Source organism: Esox lucius, chromosome 23 (assembly GCF_011004845.1).
Source record: "Esox lucius isolate fEsoLuc1 chromosome 23, fEsoLuc1.pri, whole genome shotgun sequence".
NCBI lineage: Eukaryota > Metazoa > Chordata > Actinopteri > Esociformes > Esocidae > Esox > Esox lucius.
The window spans coordinates 9,898,523-9,919,949 of NC_047591.1; the positions used below are offsets into that span (position 1 = coordinate 9,898,523).

Consider the following 21,427-nt stretch of genomic DNA (forward strand, 5'->3'; position numbering starts at 1 on the left):
CACTTCTTGTGGCATGTTGGGCACCTGCAAACTTAATGTTGCTTGTTGTTACTGTAGAATATTCTCAATTCCCGGGGCAAAGGCTATGGTGGACTGATGAAGCTCCGCTATAAATGCCAATTAGACATAACAAAATTTGGAATAATTGTTTTTAGTAATAATAATAATAAATAATAAATAAAAAGATCTACTACAGTTGATCTTAGTTGAGGGATGTGTTGTGGTCCTTATATACAACCATTTCCATAAAGTTGTTGGTGAGATCTTTGTCTCTCTCTCTCTCTCTAAAACACGCACACACACACAGACAGCAAGTTTTCGTTGCGCCTCTGCGCATGCACGTGTCTGTGCATGTGCATGTGCGTGTGCTCGAGCGAGCGTGTTTGTGTGTTTGTGGAGGAAGGAACACTACTAACTCCTGGTGCTGTGCAGGAAGAAAGTGACGTCAGTTGGACCCACACTGAAAGTCAGAATTACAATATTACTCTGTGTTCGTTCCGTGTGTGTGTGTATGCCAGTGCTTAGGAGGAAAAGCGTATTTACACAGACGGCCGAGCGCCTGGGGAATAATGCGCGAGAGGAAGTGAGCCGGCTCTCTGTCTGCGCGCTCCGACTTCCTGCTCTGAAGAAGTAAAAAAAAATCCAGATCTCCTTACAGTCTCGAGCGCCGCAGCCTAGACGGCATCAGCATGGAAAACCAGCGCATTATACGGAATTCTATTTAAAACGTATACGACGGGAAAGAAGACGTCAAACACTAGGGTATGTTCTCTATGCTATTGATATGTACTTTATAACAGAGGATAATAATTGAATGTGAGTGACCATGGCTCAGAAGTGAACTTTGCACCAGAAAAATATCGTTGGGAAATATGATACAACTCAGTCATCACAATGAACTTGAAACGTTGGGGACAACAGAGGATACTAGAGGATACTCACTGTTTAGCTATCTTGGCAAACATGCATGCATTTCCGTTAAATGTGAGCTATGTGTTCCCTTCTAAACCTACAAGTGAGCTATGCTATACTATATCAATATAGTTTCGTTTTGATGTTTGTTAACATTGGGCTTCTCATTGTTTACTTATTGGACATCAAACTCATGTTGTCGTTCATCGTACTCTAGTCTGATATTAATGCGCAGTTTATTGTGCTGAATTATTAAATCCAAAGTACCCGATGGTGTGAAAACCACTGTCCCTTTAAAATCCTAGTAGACTTTCTGGTTTGTCTGGACTCTGCAGACTAATTGCCATGCGCTTCCGGATTGAAACTGGCAGCAGACAACATCTTGAAAATGAGTCATTGGAGCAAACAAAGAACCGTTTGAGTATTCCAGGCTTTGCAACACCGACGGCTAAGAGCAGAACCAAGCATGACGTTTCACCAGTGATAACCCATACTTTTAATATACTTTACATGGTATACACAGTTTGGGACGAAGCAGACTAGAGCCATTAGTCTATGATGTCAGGACATCCCTGTAGTTCGTGCGTCCTTACGAAAGGAGCGCTTAGCGCACGAGACGCTCGCAGTTTATAGCAAATTTTCCATTGGCATGGCGCTAGCAGAGAGCGCATTTAGTCATAGCTAAGTAATGTACACACGTGCACACACAACTCATAACGGCGATCCAACATGGAGGGGCCTGCGTAGAGCGTCATTTCTGGCTCTGTCATAACCCAATTATAAGATACCAGAAAAGATTCCTCGATGTCAACAAAAACAAATCCTTACCAGAAGGTGAATGCTTTCTTTGTGTGTGTTCTGTGACATTCATTTGTATTTTTATTTTTTTTTACCAATCCTGTGTTTATCAGGCAACCCTGCGTTGCAGGTAGCTCTATTTCTATTGTTAACCCATGTCACCTTGAAACACAGAAGAGAGACATCTGTTGTAGACTATATCATGCCAACGCATATCCTAGGGGAGGAACCAGAATACATGTGTGCAATGCATTCTGCATATGTTGTTGGAAAAAAAGGAATTGGTGTTGTGTGTGCACACGCAGGCTTGTGTTCTGCCGTATCAGAGCGAGGCGAGTAGGAAACCCTCCATTTGTCCCATCCGTGAGGTCCCTGGGTTTCCGATGGTTCCCTGTGACAGGAATTCCTACCTTTGAGTTGGTGCTGGCCTTTTCCCCGGGAAGACGCCCTGCAGCAGAATGAAAGGAAGTCCTCATTTAGACAGCTTTATGGTTTTTCATCAGTCACACACACAAACACACACCATACAAACCTACTACACACAAACACGCACTGCACACACAGGACAACACCTAATGAAGCCGAGACAGAGGGGGTACGAGGAGTGGAGTAGGGAAAGCAGAATTCAGAGCACACCAGTTTGAGGCTGGGGAATTTGGGTGTGGTGTTGTGTGTGTGTGTGTGTTTGGATGTGTGTGAGAGTGATGTGCATAGGTTGTCTGTAGAGTCTGAGGGAGACATGCAGACAGAGGGACGAGTGGACAGTGAGTAAAGTCTAGGTAAATAGTGTCGTTGGGCTGTGGTTCGACTTGGCAAAGGGGCACTGACCACATCCTCTTTTATCACCACAGAAACATCCGTCGTTCCACCCCTGTCTGGCCATAGTCGGCTGTGCCATGTCCCTGAGCTATGACTGAAGCACAGTACTCCTATTTTGTCCTATAATGTAACATTGTAACCAAGCACATCACAGCGGAGCGCAGTGGCATATAGCCCAGAGTGGATAACATCCACTCACTGCTCTGAGGTTCTGAAGCAGCCAGACAGCCCTTACAGAGGAAGAGCGATTGTGTTGACCCGTGTTCATCTGATGTTTATGCAGCAAGCCAAGCTCTCCAGTGCGTGTTTTACATAGACACTTGTGTGTCTTGTTACATTTGCAGTAAGGGCTTTAACATATTGTGTTAAGGAGATGTATGATGTCACTGGTTGTTACTTGGGCCCATAGATATAGATGCTTAAATAAATCATGGTTTGGCACTGGTGCTGGCATTCAGACCGTATATTCTAAATATGCTGGGTTGCAGACATTAGGTCACCTGTGGATGAAAACAGCAGTGCCTTTGGCCCGGCGAATTGTTTCCTTTAAAAACAGCAAGGTTAGGTTATTAATGGTGGGTTAATGAGATATGATCCAGCGGATTAGATTAGGAGACTCGTTGCGTAGATTAGAAGGGGTGTGGTTTAAGTTAGTTCTTTTTAGCCACCTGCAAGAATAATTGTCATTCTGTTTCTAACTGGTAGTGAAATGTACACAACTGATGTCTCATATCTGAATGAGTCCCTGATTAGCACGAGAGAATAAAAACCAGCAGTGTTTTGTCCCTCCAGGACCAGAGTGGAATAGCCCCCACCTAAGGATTACATTGAAACACAAAGTGGCTGGGTCAAAATAGCCCAGCACTTGTTCTTTTCAATATTTATCCACATCTTAGTGCGTGCGTGTGTGTGTGTAGGAGTAGCACAATGCCTTTGATCCATGCGTCAGGCACAGTGATTGGTGTTTTCAGTGTTTCTGCCTCTGCTTTGATGATGCGGGACATGCTCCTTGGTTGAGGGCAGAACACGGGTAAGGTTTTTGCTTGGTATACTTGACGTGTAGAATGTGCGTGCCAGTCGCTGACGACGACTCTCTCTACCCCCCCCCCCACCCCCCCCCAATGCCGCGCCCTCTACCTCCAGCCATGGAGAGTGCTATCACGTTGTGGCAGTTCCTGCTGCAGCTGTTGTTGGACCAAAGCCAAAAGCACCTGATCTGCTGGACATCCAATGACGGCGAGTTCAAACTGCTCAAGTCAGAAGAGGTGGCCAAGCTGTGGGGCCTCAGGAAGAATAAAACCAACATGAACTACGACAAGCTGAGCAGAGCCCTGCGATACTACTATGACAAGGTACAACGCCCTACATACAGCATTTAACCCACAACAAACCAAGCACCAATGACCACACCCCGACACGCTACACATTAATAATATGTGCGCTGACCCTGCATGGTGGTAGTCGCAGGTTGTCTGTGCCGCCACATCAGGTTGACACGGCGTCTTGTAACAACCGTGGTGCGTTTAACTCCTTCCTCGTCTACCTCCTCTAGAACATCATCAAGAAGGTGATTGGCCAGAAGTTTGTGTACAAGTTTGTGTCCTTCCCTGAGATCCTGAAAATGGACCCGGCGACAGTGGAGATGGGGGTGCGGGGTTGCGATGAGGTCAGCGGGGCCCTTTCAGAGGAGGAGGGGGATGAGGATGGGGTACGAGGAGGCCCCCCGGGAAGGAACGAGTACCTCCACTCAGGCCTCTACTCCTCCTTCACCGTTAGCTCCCTCCAGCACCCCCAAGATCTTCGCTCCCCTGACCTACACCGGCCAATCAAGATGGAGCCCAGACACGATCACCATGACGACAGCGGCACAGTGATTCGGTTTGTTCAGAACCGTGGCCTTAAGGGCGGGACACTGCCGGTGGTGTCTCTGCCTTCATCCCTGCCCCCTTCCTCCAACGAGGGCTACTATTTATCCAAACCCTCCCCAAGGCCTGCCCACTCTTCGTCCTGCTCCTCCTCCCCATCACAAAGCCCCGCCCATGCGTTCTGGAGAGCAGGGAGCCCCACCCCTGAGACTGATGAATCAGAGCAGAGTGCTCAGCCCCTCAATCTCTCATCTGGCCACAGAGACCGTGGCCTAGCCACACCCACGCCAGAGAAGAGGGGCTTAACAAGTAGTGTCCCGCCCAAAACCAGGAAGCCTAAAGGCCTGGAGATTTCATCCCCCTCTCTGCTCCTGACAGCCAATGACATCGGCTCCATCGCCCTCAACAGCCCAGCACTGCCCTCAGGGTCATTAACCCCAGCTTTCTTTACAGCACAGGTCAGCAACAAACGCACACCACAAACACACACAAGCAAACACAAAGTCAGACTTCCCCCCGCTTGGCCTTGATCACGAATGCAGCCACTCTCGGGTCTGAGTGCGGATGTGTGTAACTAGGTTAGGAGAAAATACGGGGCCGTCCTGAGTCTCTCTGGAACTGCCTGTCCTTACTGTGGAAAAGCCAGGGTAGTGAGAGGAGAGGGAGGGATGGAGGTTCAATGGAGAAAGTTACTGAGGAGCAGAAAGGGAGGGAGGAAATGAGGGAATGAGTCAAAGAGGTGAGCGGAAAAGAGGGAGCAGTTGGGGAGTGAGACTATGAAGGAGGGGAGATGAAGGGGGGAGGTAAGCTGAAGAGAAAGTGAGAAGAAGGGAGGGGAGGGACACAGAGGGGAGGATTGGGAGGTCTGTAAGTGAAGCCATATGTTCCTAAAGCTCCTGAATCGCCGGCGTGATGTAGCGGCTGTCGTAAAACACTGCGAAGAGAGAAATGTGCCAATACAAAACAACACATTAAAATTGCATATATCATTCCTAACCCACATAAACATAACCACCCCTATAAACAGATAAATGAAGTCAGGGACAAGGGGCGAAAGGGAGGAGATGTGTAGGTTCTCAGCCGGAACCTAATGTTCCAAGTTCTTTGACCTCAAGAGAGTTCCCCCAACTTTGCCTTGAACTCACTCCCCCCCACCCCTCCACAGCTTCCCCCTGAAGTGAGACTAGTGGAGTTCCAGTACATCTGAAACCTTACCTCTTTGTAGAATCTTAAATAACTCTCAACGACGCCCCTTCTGAGCTCCCACCCCATTTACACAGACACACACACTGCCGATAAACACGTTGAAGGAAAATGTACTTACCATGCGATTGTTATATGTTGCCGTGTCACCTAGCTATCTCAAAATGAACACAGGGATTGCGGCTCTGGATAAGTGTGTACACTAAATGTAATTAATAAAACCCCCTCTCCCTTCCTAAACGAAACGAGCTAGCGTAGCGGGACTCCGTAACCTGCAAGGAGAAATTACAGCAGTGTGTGTTGATAGCTAGATCATTTGTTACAGATCACTACAGACCAAAACACCAAACGGAACATTGACAGAGTATACATCTCTCTCAGTCCCTTCTTAAAGTCTGTCTTCTCCCACCAGACTCCATCAGGTCTCATCCTCACCCCCAGTCCCCTCCTGTCCAGTATCCATTTCTGGAGCAGTTTGAGTCCTGTAGGACCCCTGAGCCCCGCTCGCCTTCAGGGCCATGGGCCCCTCTTCCAGGTAAACCTGCACACACACGTGCGCACAATATGTTCAGAAGAGAATATAGAGAGATGGAGAGAGCAGGGGGGACATTTAGTGTGAATTGATGAAGGACGCAAGTGATTGAGCGGAACGTTGTTTCGGGGGGGCAGAAAGTATTTAAAAAAGGAGGAGGGTTTCGTTTTTGCGACCGTCCTAATGTGGTAGGGAACGAGCTCTGCTTGAACTGCTATAAAAAGAAGGGATAGTGAATGTTGACTCAGTTTGGGTGTATGGAGCTAAGACAGAAGATTCCCCCAAACAGCCTCTCTTTCTCAACAGCAGTCACATGACACCTCTGCTATTTATTTCTGTGTGTATGAGTGGTTTACTGTGATTGTGCTTAAGTATGTGTGTGTGTTTCACTGTGTGCATGGGTTTCAAAATAAGCCACAGATGTTTCCTTTCTGGTGTGGAAGGGGGGGGCAGCTTCCTGCTCATTTCGGGGGGTGAGTGGAGGGGGTCAGTAGCCCCACCCACTCCCATCAGCCCTCTCACAACAGGAAGTACCTCTCCTCCCATCGTCAGGAGGGACGGGCGTTACAATACCTCTGCCACCATTTTAAGGAATTCTTAAACACAGTTTTTAGCTTCCCACCAGTTACTGAAAGTCAAGGCATGAGTACTTTATAAAGAATGCTATCATTACTATCAATACTAGTACTAGAAGTAACACTTTAAAACTAGATTCAAGAGAGACATGCACTTTACCTCAGTCCTTGTGTAAGCGTTGTTATTTTATACCAAGTCCGTATGGTTGTCCATGTAATTAAATCCTGAGCATGAATTGTTTTAGTGGGACAATTTAGTTGGCGGTGCTTGCTAAAACTTTAGAAATTGTTCTTACTTATTCTGCTTCTTTCGCTGCCACCTGTTGGGCCAAAACAGTGAAAAGTTCTAAGCACTAAAACAACTAAAATGTGTAGATGAAGTATGAGCAAGGTGCTTAAATAAAACAGGTTGATACTACTACTAAAGCAACATTTTGAATAAATCCCACGGCATTTCAACAGCCCAAGACCTTAATGAGGGAAACGGGTTAACCAGTTTCACCAATAATACTAGAAACGCTGTTCGGTGCAGGGCCGGTGGTATAGCTGAAACCATCCTATCCCCACCGCACCTTCCCTCTCCAATCCCCCAACACATCTGTGTCTGCTGCCTTATCTGTATCCCCTCTGTCATTTTAATACCGTCTCAAAGTGTCAAAACGCCCCAGAAAAAATGCTATTCAAACTTTTCAACCAGCACACCGGTTCGAAATAGGTTTTATGTATGACGTTTTTTTTTGTATACCGTTCCGACTTTATGAACTGTGAATTTTCTGAACCCAACATGTTGAGAGTTTAAATATTGTAGCATATAGCACTTACAGGCTCAGTCCACTTTAGAAAGACACAGTCTGTAGTCCTAAAAGAGGGATAAGTTGGATGGAAAGACACAACGCAACAGTATGAGCAACCAGAAGTCACACCCATGCCACAACCCAACAGGCAGCAAAGGAATACAGTCCTCTCCAGGCCTACCAAGCAATACAAAGCCCTGTCTTGCATCATTTAGGGAATGAAATCAACTGACAAGTTGTCAACACAAGTTATCATCTGTGAGAAAGTATATTATTGACTATATTAGGTGTGCACTAAGTTAAACCTTGAGTGAGCATTAGCGAATCACCATTTCCAGGGCCCCTAATTTAATTAAGTAAACTGAAAATTATGTTGTCTACGGTCAGTTGGACACAATTGAGCAGGAGCTTCAGACTTTTGGTGAAAATACCTATATTGAAAACTGTATTTATATTTAACCAATGGCATGCAGCTCTGGTACGCGTATGCATTAAAACGGTCCTGCACTCGCCCACCAACAAGCTAGTTAGCGTAAACTAAAGTTGCTGGTATACATGAAGACTTTAGCATACCAGCTCAAATGGAATGCAGATAGTTCATTTAACTCTGCAACCATATCTTGTCAGTGAAAGTGTGCTTGTTTTACCGTTTCCCAAATCAATTCTAGAGTAGAAGAGTGTAGGTCCATCTTCTGATAAGGTAAGAGCCTGTTATTTGGACATCGAAAGGCATGCCCGAACTTGTCGTGTTATCATTTACATGTTAGCCCATTGTTAGATATTAAAAAGGTTTGATTACACATTCTTGAAATTCACCAACAGTTACCAGTTAATTCACAAATCCATTGATCTGACTTCATGACAAACCAAAGTAGTTAGCATATTTACTATTGTTCCCTATAACCCACTATAACATCCCAAAAACAAAATGAACCCTATTACAAACATTACCATCACCGTTACTTCTTTTACTAGGTTGCAACATTTCAGAACTGTACTCCCAGACTACCAAGCACACATTTACTTTCACAAATGTCCTTTTCTAGTCATTATTATTATTGTATGGTATATCATGAAACATTAATCTCACCGGGCTTTCTCTCTGTTTGTCTTCCCGGTCATTAGTTCCCCACACTGCTCAATGGGCCTATCCCAGTTCCCTTGTCCAGCCTGGATACCACCTCCCCTCTGCTGCTTTCCCCTAGCCCACACAAGTCTTGATCCTCCTGGGGAACAGTACCATACCCTCACGGACCCTACCCCCGACTGGACCAAAACAGGCTGAACTAGGCTTGGCCGAATAGTCCCAGTTGAAATCCTGGACCCTAACCCAGCAGGACTCTACAACAAGGCCAAATCAGGTCAAACCAGCAAAAATCAGAGGGCACTGCTGCATATCTACTGGATTAGCCTTGGACTGTGTCAGCGTCATCATCATTGACTTGAAGATGCATTTTTTGAGGGGTTTATTGGAAATAGATTGTTTTGGACATCTGTATGTTTAGTTCGTCTCATCTCACCGTTCTTGGCAAAAAAAAAAAAAAATGATGCTTCCCCATATTTATCCACTTTAGATTGCCATCCATCAGAATGTTTTTCTGTGGATTCTACCTTCTCAGCGCTTAATCAAAAGCTTGGCTTATGGTTATGCATTATAAAAGGGCATGGTTATAAAGCTTTATAAATGTTTGTATACTTTATTTTGTCATTTTGAGGCTGTGAACCTGGTGGTATTGTTCTGGCTAAGTGTTTTTCTATGGATTTGTATTGTATTATACTGTATTCTATGCAGCGTGCTTTATTACCTTGTACCGGCTGGGCCTTTTTCAAATGGAAGAGTTATGGAAATGTATTTTCAAGCTTGAAACCTTTTTTTTTATAGACGAAATTCCAGTTCATTATTGAACAAATATTATTTTTTAATAGCTTTTGGTTGTTTTTATAAAGGAATTGATACAAATGTATTCTCATGATTTGCTTTTTTATTGGGAGTCAAGTAAAAATGTCTTACACAAGGTTTTGAATAAACATGAAGCATTGAATGCTACACAACTTGTGTGTTTATGCGCACGTTTCAACTTTTCACCAGCCAAACAACAATAAAGACAAGGACACATTTTATCAAACAGACTAAATTTACTTTGATGGTTATGACAAATAAATAGTTCCAGTAAAAATAGTTACAGTCACCAACTGTCCACCTCCAACTGACCGTACAGGTCAGGGTTCAAGAGAGGTTGAGTTTACACCACAGCAGGAGTTCCATGCGTCAGGCGCACACACACGCACAAACACACATTCGCACACGCGCATGCATGCACACGCCACACACGCCTCCCACACACCCTCAGGTCATTCTCAAACTTGAAAAAGTACAGTATTACAATATTAATATACATCACTGTCGGTTGAGAACAACACAGTGGCTTGTTAAATCTATTTTCAATTTCAATTTGAAATTCAATTTTTTCACCAACATCATCATGTGTACAAATGCTGGAAAGAAGAGAGTTGAGTGGTCCAATGCAGACTGTGGAACAACAAATCGGTTTGTTCTCCTGTGAGGCAAAGCTGTTGCCCCTGACATGCCAGAGCGACACTGGTTTCACAAGGAGAGGTCAGAGACCAAAAGTCAAAGAGAAAAAAAAACACTCTTAATAATACTGTCAAATCAAGTCAGCCATTTTAAACACCCGTCATCATAGGAGCGCCCTGAAATCTTTGTTACACTCCACTCCCATGGCCAGCTATAGAGTAGAGAGGTGTTCGGAGTACTACAAAGGGCTTAGCTATTAATGATGCACAAAAACAACTGGTATTGTAGACCTCCAAAAGGCAAGAAGATAAAGAACTTGCTTACAAAAGCTAAAGTCCAGAACATGCTGGGGTGGGAGAGAGAAAGGAGAGAGGGATGGAGAGAAAGAAAAAGCGAGAGTGCGAGGGAGGGGTTCCTGTGGGCGGTCACGTGACTTCCTGTGGCACTCCAGTTGTTCTTTCCTCCTAATCCTCACTTTCCTGTTGTCATGACAACGGAAGGGGACCGGAAATGTTCTGGGGAGGTAAAAGAATTCCTCCGAAATGCAGACTCCCTCTGGTGCTGTGGTCCATTAGGTGTGTGGACAGAACCAGGCACAGCTTTTGCTAAGAGGCTCAGTGGGCCGTTGTGCTCTACAACAGGTGGACCCTGTGTGCCTTATGACCCCCATTTCTAAAGCCTCACTGACCTCTAACTGGCCCCTGAAATGTTTTGGAATGTTCTAGAAGGATGAGAGGGTGGCTGGAAATTGCTCCGGTCCAGAGGAAAGAATTCCAGCTGAGGACCCTGTCCGGCAGCTCTGTCCCTGTCCGGACAAGTCCGCTGTCACTTCAGCCATACACCAAGATAGGAGGAAGCTCGAGAAAGTATGCGAGGGAAAAGAACTTGGAAAGGCATTCGGTCTCCGAACACGACAACAAGCACAACAACAGCAAAGGTAACAGCTATGATAACCAACATCAACAGTGGAATTCATATTTCATTACGATAACCATTGGAACTTTAGCGACTGGTCGACTGTGCAGGACGTCCGAGTTCACATCATCATATACACAAACGGCGTGTTAAATACAGACAGTAGTAGTTTAGCAGCAAAATACATCCCCTAGCCCCCTCCATATCTTCAAATAAATAAACGCGGTTCATCTCTCCCTCCGCAATCGACTCAGACACATTGGCTCTCTGGGGCTGGGGGGGTGGGTGGGGTGGGGGGGGCTGAAGGGGGTTGGTCCAGGGATGAGGGGCTCATGCGAGAGGGGGGAGGAAGGGAAGGGTATTTCCCGTTCAGCCTCATCTCAAGCGAGAGTCAGTTACTATAGCAACAGGAATGAGCTCCGCCCTCGGCCTAGAAGAGCATACTCTGTCTTCTGTTCTTGCTGTTGCCTAATGGAGGGAGAGAAATAGAGATTGAATCATCAGCAAAGAGGGGTGTGTGTGTGCGCGCACGTTTTTGTGTACTCCAACGATGCTGGTAAGATAACACAAGATCAATAAATTGGCATTGTTTCCAGCAGGAGCAAGCAGAGATTGATTAAGTAAAGCTGGTGTATTGATCATCCAATAATTAAGCTCACCTATGTACTCTTAGTAAATAATTCAGTTTTTGTAAACTTGGGAAAGGGTCTACAAAAGTCTTTAAAGAAACTCTGCGCTCTGTTCAGTAAACATTCCAGTTTTGGGAATTGACACTGATTGTTTCATTTCCAAGAACATTTGAAGGCTACTGGGTACATTTCATCCTGCTCCACCATCTCCCACCACTGGATTTCCTGTCATGATCAAATTGGGAGGTGAGGTGAACTTCTAAATTGATTCTTCAGATTTATATTGAAAATGTGTGTGTGAGACACACCTGACTCTAGGTGTGAGGAGTTCCGATAGCCTGGGTCTCTCTGCAGTTGAACATCCTTCAGAGTAAATATAGAAATACCTGAGAGAGGTGGAAATAAAGATGGAGAGACCGAGAAACAAAGAGAGATTGTGTTCATGTATGAGTGTATCTCAAAGCCATCCAGAATACGAGGTTCGCTCGTTCTCAGGTAGACTCACTCTCAGGCATGCTGTGCACTCGCGCCCCCAGGCTTTTGAAATAGGCCTGCTTCATAGCTTCATCTGCTGAGATCCTCTTCTTGGACTCATACTAGGCAAGAGGGAGACCAACAGTTAACACATCACAACAAAAGCAGGAGGGCAGCAGTAACTTTAGTGTTGTTGGTTATCAGCACTGCTTCATGGTGGTTTGAATCAGAACATAGTGGATTACAGTACGTGTGGGGAAGTCAATGGACATAGAAACTCACTTTTAGAAAAGACAACAACAATTCAATGCCTTCTGTGTCCAACCTGGGAGGGGAAGAGAGAGAGGTCAAGGATCACAGGGTTTACTGTCCAATGGGTGGTGACTAATGGGAACTTGGTGGCTCAGAAGAGGAAGGAAGTGAAGAATCGCCTCGCTAAAGTTCCAAAGGATTTCCTGCCCCCATGCATTGACGACATACACATCTAACCTAGTTATCTGAATGGGACATCAAAGTTGATTGTTCTTAAAAATATTTTATAAAAATATTTTATATTTTATAACCATACCCTTAACATAAACCTAACCCCTAATGATTGTAATAAACAGACTAATCGACAAACACCAACACAAAGATACACACACACACACACACACACACACACACACACACACACACACACACACACACACACACACCAACACACACACACACACACCAACACAAAGATACACACACACACACCAACACAAACACAAACACACGCGCGCGCTACCTAGGTGCATGGTTGATGAAGGGCTGAGGTTTGTATTTGGGGAAGTTGTAGGACTTGAATTCATCGATGCTTAAGATCCCAGGCCAGTTGGCCTCTGACGGCGTGCCTGAAGAAACAAGAGATTAACACTTACATAATGTCTCTGTCACTACCATGGCATCACCCTCCAGGTTATCAGGGAACTTTTGTGGTTGTGTGTTGGTCTCTGTAGCAGACAGTAGGTGGTGCTAGGTGAGCGGTTAGTCAGAGTATACTACTCACCCAGCAGTCTGAATATGAGGTGGAGTTCGTCCTCAACGGTTGAGCCAGGAAACAGGGGCCGACCTGCAGCCATCTCATAGAAAATACAGCCTACACCCCTACACACAGACGGAGAGAGATGGAGCATTACATACAAGCACACACATTGTTCGCACAGCTTGAGGGCACGCACGAACACACATCTTCCCTGTCTGAAATTACAAAAGTGGGACACCACACTCCTTCACCTAACCCTAAAATCCCCAGCCAAGATTATGACATTTAGTTAAGTCAAGAGGCCGTTCTAAAGTCTACAGGCCGTTCTAAAGTCCACAGGCCGTTCTAAAGTCTACAGGCCGTTCTAAAGTCTACAGGCCGTTCTAAAGTCTACAGGCCGTTCTAAAGTCTACAGGCCGTTCTAAAGGCCGTTAGTGCAGTTAATTAACTGTAATGACTGTGGCCACACAGGGTGTCGGCACGTTGTGTTCTCACCACATGTCAATCTGTGTAGAGTACTCTGAAGAGCCCAGTAGGACGTCAGGTGGCCGGTACCACAGAGTTACCACCTCGTTGGAGTACGTCTTAGTGGGTACAGACTTAGCCCGCGCCAGACCAAAGTCGGCCAGTTTGAGTTCCCCCCTCTCATTGATGAGCAGGTTCTGAGGCTTCAGGTCCCTGTGGAGGACCTTCCGCTTGTGGCAGTACGCCAGTCCCCGCAAGATCTGGAAGAGGAAGATCTGGAAGCCCGCAAACAACGCGTGCAACGTTAACGGTGAAGAGCTTTTGTCTGAAGTCACGAGCCGGACGGTGAACGCTGGGCCATTGGCCAGCCTTATACTCACCTTGACATTGTGCATGCTCATGATGTTCCCACAGTCATCCATGTACTGCTTCAGGTCCTTATCCTGCACAGGAAATGAGGTCAGAGAGGAGGAAGTACTTCGCACAACCCCCCCAATTGGGATCACACATTTCTCAGATAGTGGAGGTAGACATTAAACTACAACAGCCGGAGTGCAGCAGCAGTTGATTCTCACCAGGTACTCAAAGACCAACGTGAGGCTCTTGTCTGTGTGGACGATGTCATGCAAGGTCACGATGTTGGCGTGTTTCAGGTCCTTCAACAACGACACTGGACAGAGATGAAAAGAGGGGGGTGAGGGGGTGACGGGGGTAACGACGCGAGAGAAAAGACCGGGGTGTGGTTGACGGGAGTACAACCGCACCTTCTCTGATGGCGGTGCATGGCGCTCCCTCCTCGTGCTCCAGCCTGATCTCCTTCAGTGCCACCAGGTTGTCCGTCAGTTTACTGCGTCCCTTGAACACTGTAGCGTAGGTCCCCTACAGTAGCACGGACCAGATAGTTGAGTCCAAGCTAAATCACATTTAGGAACAACTTGTGAAAAAACTTGCTTTGGCCGTTCAAAGGAGTTAATGTGCATTCTCTAACCTCTCCCAGTTTATCCAGTTTGATGTAGGTCTCCAGCTTCCCAAAACCAATCTCTGACTGGTGAACCGAAATAAAAGAAGAGAGATCAGCTTTCACGATCCGTGTGTGTTAACGGATGCTTTCATACGCTACACAAGACTACAGAGTCAGTCCGTATCAACCTGGCATGGTGGTTGCCACGGAGACAGTGGGAAAAGAGGGCGGTGGCTGAACGCTGCGGGGTAATGTTCCTTCAACCACTGTCCCTTACTAAGACATACCAGGGAGGCACGACGGGAGCGACGGCTGAGGGGCTGGTCAAAGGTGGGGCTGCTGAGCTGCAGCTTCTCCAAGTAGCCGTCGGGAATACGGATGTCAGCAGGCAGGGAAAGACGTTTGTTCAGGTCCTACACACACACACACACACACACACACACACACACACTTTAGCATCCGTCTTATGCAATGTGTCTGTGCACATTAGACATATTGAGAGCAGAAGGCTCCGTGAATACACCCACGCGCTTTGTTCCGGAAATTACTTTCTCGTCTCCTCTGGGCCATTCTCAACCCGAGAAAGAGAGAAGAGAGGCTTTTCAAGTGTCACACGCTTCTACAAAAAAAATCCACATTTCAACAAACGTTACCCAGCGTGAAATACAAAAACCTGGCAACGCCGATGCACATAAAAGACACACCTACGCGGAAAACACACACACACACAGGACATGACAGCTACACGCTGAGAGAAACACACAAACAAAAAAACAAACAAACAAACAATAAGCGTTTGCTAAACATTCCTAACACAAACCATCCATGGCAACCCATCCACTATGCTGCATGCTTGTGAACTCGCCCCAATAGAAATCCAACAGAGCAGGTTCTCTAAATAGATATGAACCAGCATTTTCTCACAGCCTTCCCAAAACACAAACACACTGCACCACAAGAAATACAATGACAGAAGGATATGTACTGACATGAGTGTTTGTGTTAACCTGATTGGATTAAGTAACTAAGATTGCGTGCGTGTGTTTATTCAGATCTGTGTGATAATCACCTGAAGCAGCTCTCAGGCTTTTCCTCAGGCTAACTACACAAACACTTGGCATCGAGGAGAAATAGGTCAATTCATGTGTGTCTGTGAAGTACGTGGGTTTGTGTGCGTGTGTGATGTGCGTGTGTGATGTGCGTGCGTGTCCGTAATAATACTGATATAAAAGGTAAAGTATGGTTTCCACTTCTACAGACTCACCACCAGGTGGCAGAATGTCACCAGACTGAGCCTTATTTACAACCAATAATTCTACAGTAACCAAGCTAACAGCACAAAATAATATAATCCCAACACCATAGTGTAAGTAAGCAATAAGGCAAAATGGAGTGTGTTATATGGCCCATATACCCTAGCTAAGAGCTGTTCTTAGGTCCGACTTATCACAGAGTGCCTGGACACAGCACTTAGCGTACTATTTTGGCAATACATCAACTCCTGAAATGCCTTATTGCTCCCATAAAGTTGTTACAAAAGCAATCAGAGAAATAAAAAGTGATGTGACGTCATAGCCGTGGTATAAGGTCTCAAATACCACAGCTGTTAAGTTCTAAGAGTCCAAGGGACAGTTAATATAATTCTCAACTCACATCCGGAAAAGAACAAGAACAACACTGGGAGGAAGAAATGGAAAACCACCCTGTAGTCAAAGGACCAAGGTGACAGTGCTACTCACTTTGGTTGACAATGACTGAAACTGGTTTGCTTGAGGAAGTCCATTTCTAGTGTTTTTCTCTCCACAATTTCATCCTCTACAGCTCTGTGTCATTGCAAAACGCCCCAACAAATTTGTCATTGCAAAAACTCACTTCCCCGGGATTTACACTAACTGCTTAGCAAGCCTCACAGTCCATGTATGAATGTGCACAGTGGTGGTCAACTTGGTGCCACAAAAGAGTGCCTTAGACAGCAGTGCCACCTGGGAGGACAGACTAACCATTAAATCAGTCCTGTCGGTTCATTTTTACATTGCTTTAAATGTTTGAAGATTGACGATACTATAAAAGATACCCCAAAATCTGTTTTTTTGGGCCAATTGTTTTATGACCATCTGAGTCGTGTAGTTGTGTATTCTACATCACTCGGAAGAAGCAACAAAATCCCAGTCCAAGGCTGCACTCAACAATGTTGACTTTCCCAGCTATGTGGTGGGGGATCGTTTGGAATCTCAGCCGTCAGAGGTCAAGTATCACACATTACTGTGGCATGACAACATTGTCAGTCAGTCAGACCGGCAGTCGTGGTCAGAGCCTTTTGAAATTAAATGTTCATACTAAAATTCTATACAACAGACAAAATGTATGACAATGCTATCAGGAGAAACAATAGGTTGTTGCTCCTACTGTTAGACTGATTGAAGATGCTTCTTCTTACGTTCACAGATAAGGGTCTGGTGAATAAAACCCCTCAGAATAAGTGTAACAGTGTCCTGGAATTCCGCTGACCGTGATGAAAGATGACAATGTTTTCACACTGGCAGCCTCTGCACCAGTCAGTCAGATGTAATGAATGCATTGCATTAAATCAACTACTTGCATGGAAAACTCTTCCGTAGGTTTCAGAACTGTTTATTAACACATTATTAGGTCTAATTCATGACTCTTGACAATTAAAATTGGTTACCATGTTTGCCCTTTTAATTAAAGCTCAGAAGGCATCCCACTATAGCAAACAAAAGTATTTGGACAGTGACCCATTTAAATTATTTTAATATAAAATTATTGAATGACTACAGGTTTCAAATGCCAACTGTCAGCTTTAAATTTAGCCAATTTTCATCCAGATCACACTGACCACTTAATAGAAGCACATTTTATACATATTCCCCATTTATTAAGGTCCCATAAGTCATTGTATAATTTTAAGTTCGATAATGCAAAGAAAAAGAAAAATTATTACTGTCAAAACACTAAGAGTTCACAGTATGAGTGCAAATTATTGCTGTTTCAGACATTCACAGTTCCATGTCCTAAGGCAGACCTGGGGAAAAAACTAATTTCTCACTGACATTAATTGTTTTTCTATTTTACTGGACTGATGGTGTCACTGGAGTCAGAGCAGAGGAGAGTCGGTCTTCCCATCCCACTGCTTTCCAACCATATGATGTGATACTGACCAAAAAGGGGATGTCATTTGTGCTCATTGCAAAACTTAAATTGCACCACATTATTTCTGCCTAACGCATAAATTCATGACACTGTTAGAAATAAAAACGAAAGTAAAATGTTCTGGACTGAAAAATGAACAGAAACCACAGAGCAACTCTATCAATGTGCTTTTCTATTCATTCCTTGGCCCAGCAGTGGTGGGAGGACTTACATTTCATGGCTTATAAAAGTGTTGGATAAAAAGTGTTGACAGTGCTGAATGAAAACGTAAAACAGGAATCAGCAGTGGAACCTGTAACAAAGGGTTTCCCCCGCCCCTGTTTCAGTAAAAAGCTGGAGGCATGGGGCTGGATAAACGCAACCACTCAGAAATTCATAGACAGAGCTGTGGACACAAGCACAGACCACCATGATATCCAAATTATAGTCTAAGCCAATTTTTTGAGGCTGCAGAGTTGCTTGTTTTTGTGGAGGAAATCTTGGATTTCAATTGGGTAACAATGTTTAAACAATGCTCAAAAGGCATTCATAAGTCATGTTCTTCAAGAATCAATAAACGAACATATCATTCATTCATCAGTAAAAATGCAAACTCCAGACTGACACTTTAAACAAGGATTTACTCCTAAAAACAGGCTGTATTCGATGTAGTCGTCATTTAAAACGTTGAAAAATCTCCCTTTCCTAACTCTGCCTTGAGCTCTAGTCGAAGACGCCGCTCAGACACGATAAACTGGGCTATCTGATTGGCCAGCAGTAGGTCTGTAGGTGCACTTGTTTGTCTAAATGTGATCTCACTAACCAGGCGCGCATGGCAGCTACATTGAAACTGTTTTTCATAGAAACGTTTGGCCATCTACCAAACGACAGGCGTCCTGAGATCAGTGTCCACACATAGCCCCGGTCCTCATTATTAGTAGCCTGGATCTGCTGATATGCTTCCCACCCTGACAGCCATCCATCCCTCCTCCTCTTTCTCCATCCCTCCATCCTCTTTTCTTTAGCCCACTACCTCCATCTATATGCCTCCCTAACCCGCTAGACTCAAATACTCCATTCCCTCTTTCCTCTCTCTCCACTCTCCTATCTGGCCTTTGGGAACCATGATTCATGTAGTGACCGAGTTCCCCTGCTTATCACCCCTCTCATACCAAGGGGAGGGGGGGTGACCAACCCCAGACACCAGGGCTGATGGAGGGGGGGCTGGGTAGTACTCCATCACAGAGGGGAGGGTGTGGGCGCGTGGGGCGTACCTCCATAGAGATGCGTCGCTGCACCCTGTTCCTCAGGCACACTCCAGTGGGGGACTGCACCTCGTCGGATGACGTCCCCGACGCCTGGTCACTCTCCCCGTCCGAACCCATCTTCAGGTTCTCATGGACGATGTCTGGAGGGAAAGAGGGAGGAAGGTTTAAAAAAAAAAAAAACTCATAGTGGAAGACACAAGAGCTAAGGTCAATGTTAAAGAGCTTACGAATGGCTAATTTGAATCATTTGGTTTAGGTTAACATCAAGGACAGACATTTTGGTGTTCGAGGGTTTGCATGTTGTCTGGTAGTTCCTTTAATGTGATATTTTTCACTAAGACATTAGTTATATCTTAATAGCATACAGTTTGTTGGGTAGTTGATTCCTCGTGTTTGAGTGTTGCTTTGTTCAAGCAGGTTGTGATTTGGCCTGAAAGGGATTTTGACGGTCTGACACTGAATGCTCCGGGAGACTGGTTTGAGGTCAGTTATAAAGTAGTCTACAGTTCTACTGCCAAGGGCTCTGCCGTCCTCCCCCTCAAACCCTCCTCTCAACCCTCAGGCCAAAGATGAAACACTTAGATCAGCTCGGCTTCCTCCGGGGTCATTAAACTCAAACTGCAGCCTTTAGTCTGGTGTGTGTGTAGGAGCTATTTAGAGTGCACAGTAATAAGGACACAGATACACAAACATACTAAACACACACACACACACACACACACAGTTAATGAGTAGCTGTATCAGAGTGCACTGGCAGATTCTCGCTGTCATCAGCGCGTCAACACTTCCAACTTAACAGCCTGTCAACACACAGCACTACTGTCATCTACACCTCTCTCCTTCCTTTCCTCTCTCTCTCACTCCATCCCTCCCTCCCTCACACCTTTGTCCTTCCCTGTCTCTCCCTTCTTCCTCGGTCTTAATTCTTCTCTGGTCACCTGTCGACCTACCAAGGGTACGCCATTCCCCCCCACACCACTGTGGTTCCATTGTTCTCTAAGCTGAACAGTGTGTTCTAATCTGGTTCCGTCCTGACCCAGGTGGTCTTGCTCAGCTGAGCCTGTTCCTCCCAATATCTTCAACCTTGAGGAGATGCTGGTGACCGCAGACCATAATAGCCTCACTACGGAGACCAGAGACAGACAGGAACAACTATCGCCATGGCGATGGCACAGAGAACATGCATTGCGGACACTCGTCCTCAGACGTGAGCAAGCCCATGAATGAATCACCTAAGTAGGCAAATGTATTAATCATATATGACTCACAAAGTAACATCCAGCTTTGTGTTAAACACCCACAGAAACACACAGCAAAGAATGTGAAAAGTTTACAAATTAACAGAAATTTTGAGGAGAGGAGGGACAGAGTTAAAGAGCTGCACGAGTGAACATCCGGTATGATGACGAAGTCACATAATTACCACGTTGAGACAGAACTCTCCGGAGCCATGACACACTTCCTGTTTGTCCCCGGATCGCCATCTGCTCTCTCTCAGCTACTTCCTGGTGCACAGGCACGTGCGCGCCCTGTCTCCGTGACAACTCACCCCAGTAGCTGTGCGTTAACCAGGTGGCATGGCCATGAAGGAGGTCGCTTTTGCTAATAGCTGTGCTCCTACTGTGTGTGTGTGTGTGTGTGTGTGTGTGTGTGTGTGTGTGTGTGAGAGTGTGCGTGCGCATATATATCTGTCTCACCAAGGCGGCTCCCGTTGCTTGGGAAGGCCATAAAAGATCCCAAGCTGCCCCCAATGACGCTGTGTGGCCTGCGTAGCGGAGGCTTCTTGAAGGAACCCGTGTACTGGTGCAGGAACGAGTGCATGCTGTGGGAGGAGGGCGGGCGCCCGTTACGTACGATCGGCTCTGCGAGGAGAAACAAAACATCAATCAATTTGTTCGCATTTCTGTCACGCATCAGTCAGATTCATCACAACACAACCCGGGAATGAACCCTTCAAGGAAGTAAGCCGTATGTAGGTCTTTATTCAGTCAGAATGAACTGAGAGGGCTCATTGGTTTGTTACAGCACAGTATGTTCTATATCAAAGAGGAGAAGGACCAGCACTTATGCAACCGAAAGTAGGTCACAGGATTTCAGCTTTATACTTCAACAGAAGAAATAACATTGGTGTGTTTATGTGGGGGCGTTTGACCTATCTGTGTGATGTCTTTAACACAAACCCTGTCAGAATCACCTGCTGTCCCTCACCTGCTGGTCTGATTGTATGTGTCCCAGTAGATAATTTGTCCCACCAGGCTCGATCAGTTGTTACATAAGGGCTTAAACAGCAACCCTCGAGGACACAATCTTTAACACCGCCGCCCCACGTTCATCTAAGGCAATCCCTTCCTCCCTCATCATCTCTCCCCTAACAGTTCACCATCTCAATGTCTCCATCTGTCTTTCACTCGCTCTCCTTTGCTTTTGTTCCCCGTGTTCTTTTCCCTCCATTTCCTCCTGTCTCTCTCCTTGACTTCTGGCAGCATCCCTCTGTCCTTCTGTACACTAGCTCATTACAC

General features: G+C 45.6%; 2 protein-coding genes across 3 annotated transcripts in view; one reads left to right on the top strand and one right to left on the bottom strand.

The window, feature by feature from the left end:
* The first annotated feature begins 404 nt into the window (after positions 1-404).
* elk3 (ETS transcription factor ELK3) lies at positions 405-9,462 on the top strand. Its single transcript, XM_010866448.5, has 5 exons — positions 405-762; positions 3,673-3,881; positions 4,082-4,852; positions 6,010-6,132; positions 8,624-9,462. The coding sequence occupies exons 2-5, from the start codon at positions 3,675-3,677 to the stop codon at positions 8,717-8,719; spliced, it is 1,197 nt and encodes a 398-aa protein (XP_010864750.1). The 5' UTR covers positions 405-762; positions 3,673-3,674; the 3' UTR covers positions 8,720-9,462.
* Positions 9,463-9,614: 152 nt separating this feature from the next.
* The window catches only part of cdk17 (cyclin-dependent kinase 17), a 35,824-nt gene continuing 24,011 nt past the window's right edge, over positions 9,615-21,427 (bottom strand). Inside the window, exons 3-16 of one of the 2 annotated variants that reach the window (XM_010866445.5) lie at positions 20,606-20,770; positions 18,915-19,048; positions 14,778-14,903; positions 14,518-14,574; positions 14,294-14,408; positions 14,105-14,199; positions 13,910-13,972; positions 13,560-13,804; positions 13,089-13,186; positions 12,828-12,933; positions 12,335-12,377; positions 12,084-12,174; positions 11,887-11,964; positions 9,615-11,417 (exon numbers count right to left, since the gene is read on the bottom strand). In XM_010866445.5, the coding sequence (XP_010864747.1) occupies positions 11,380-11,417; positions 11,887-11,964; positions 12,084-12,174; positions 12,335-12,377; positions 12,828-12,933; positions 13,089-13,186; positions 13,560-13,804; positions 13,910-13,972; positions 14,105-14,199; positions 14,294-14,408; positions 14,518-14,574; positions 14,778-14,903; positions 18,915-19,048; positions 20,606-20,770 (1,454 nt within the window). In that variant the 3' untranslated portion in view covers positions 9,615-11,379. The other variant, XM_020042839.3, reaches the window with a different exon arrangement.

Excerpts from the sequence above, each read along its gene's own strand:
- elk3 (XM_010866448.5), top strand. The coding sequence starts at position 3,675 with ATGGAGAGTGCTATCACGTTGTGGCAGTTCCTGCTGCAGCTGTTGTTG. Across the intron at positions 3,882-4,081 it reads TGCGATACTACTATGACAAG|AACATCATCAAGAAGGTGAT; the intron begins GTACAACGCCCT and ends TACCTCCTCTAG. Across the intron at positions 4,853-6,009 it reads CAGCTTTCTTTACAGCACAG|ACTCCATCAGGTCTCATCCT; the intron begins GTCAGCAACAAA and ends TTCTCCCACCAG.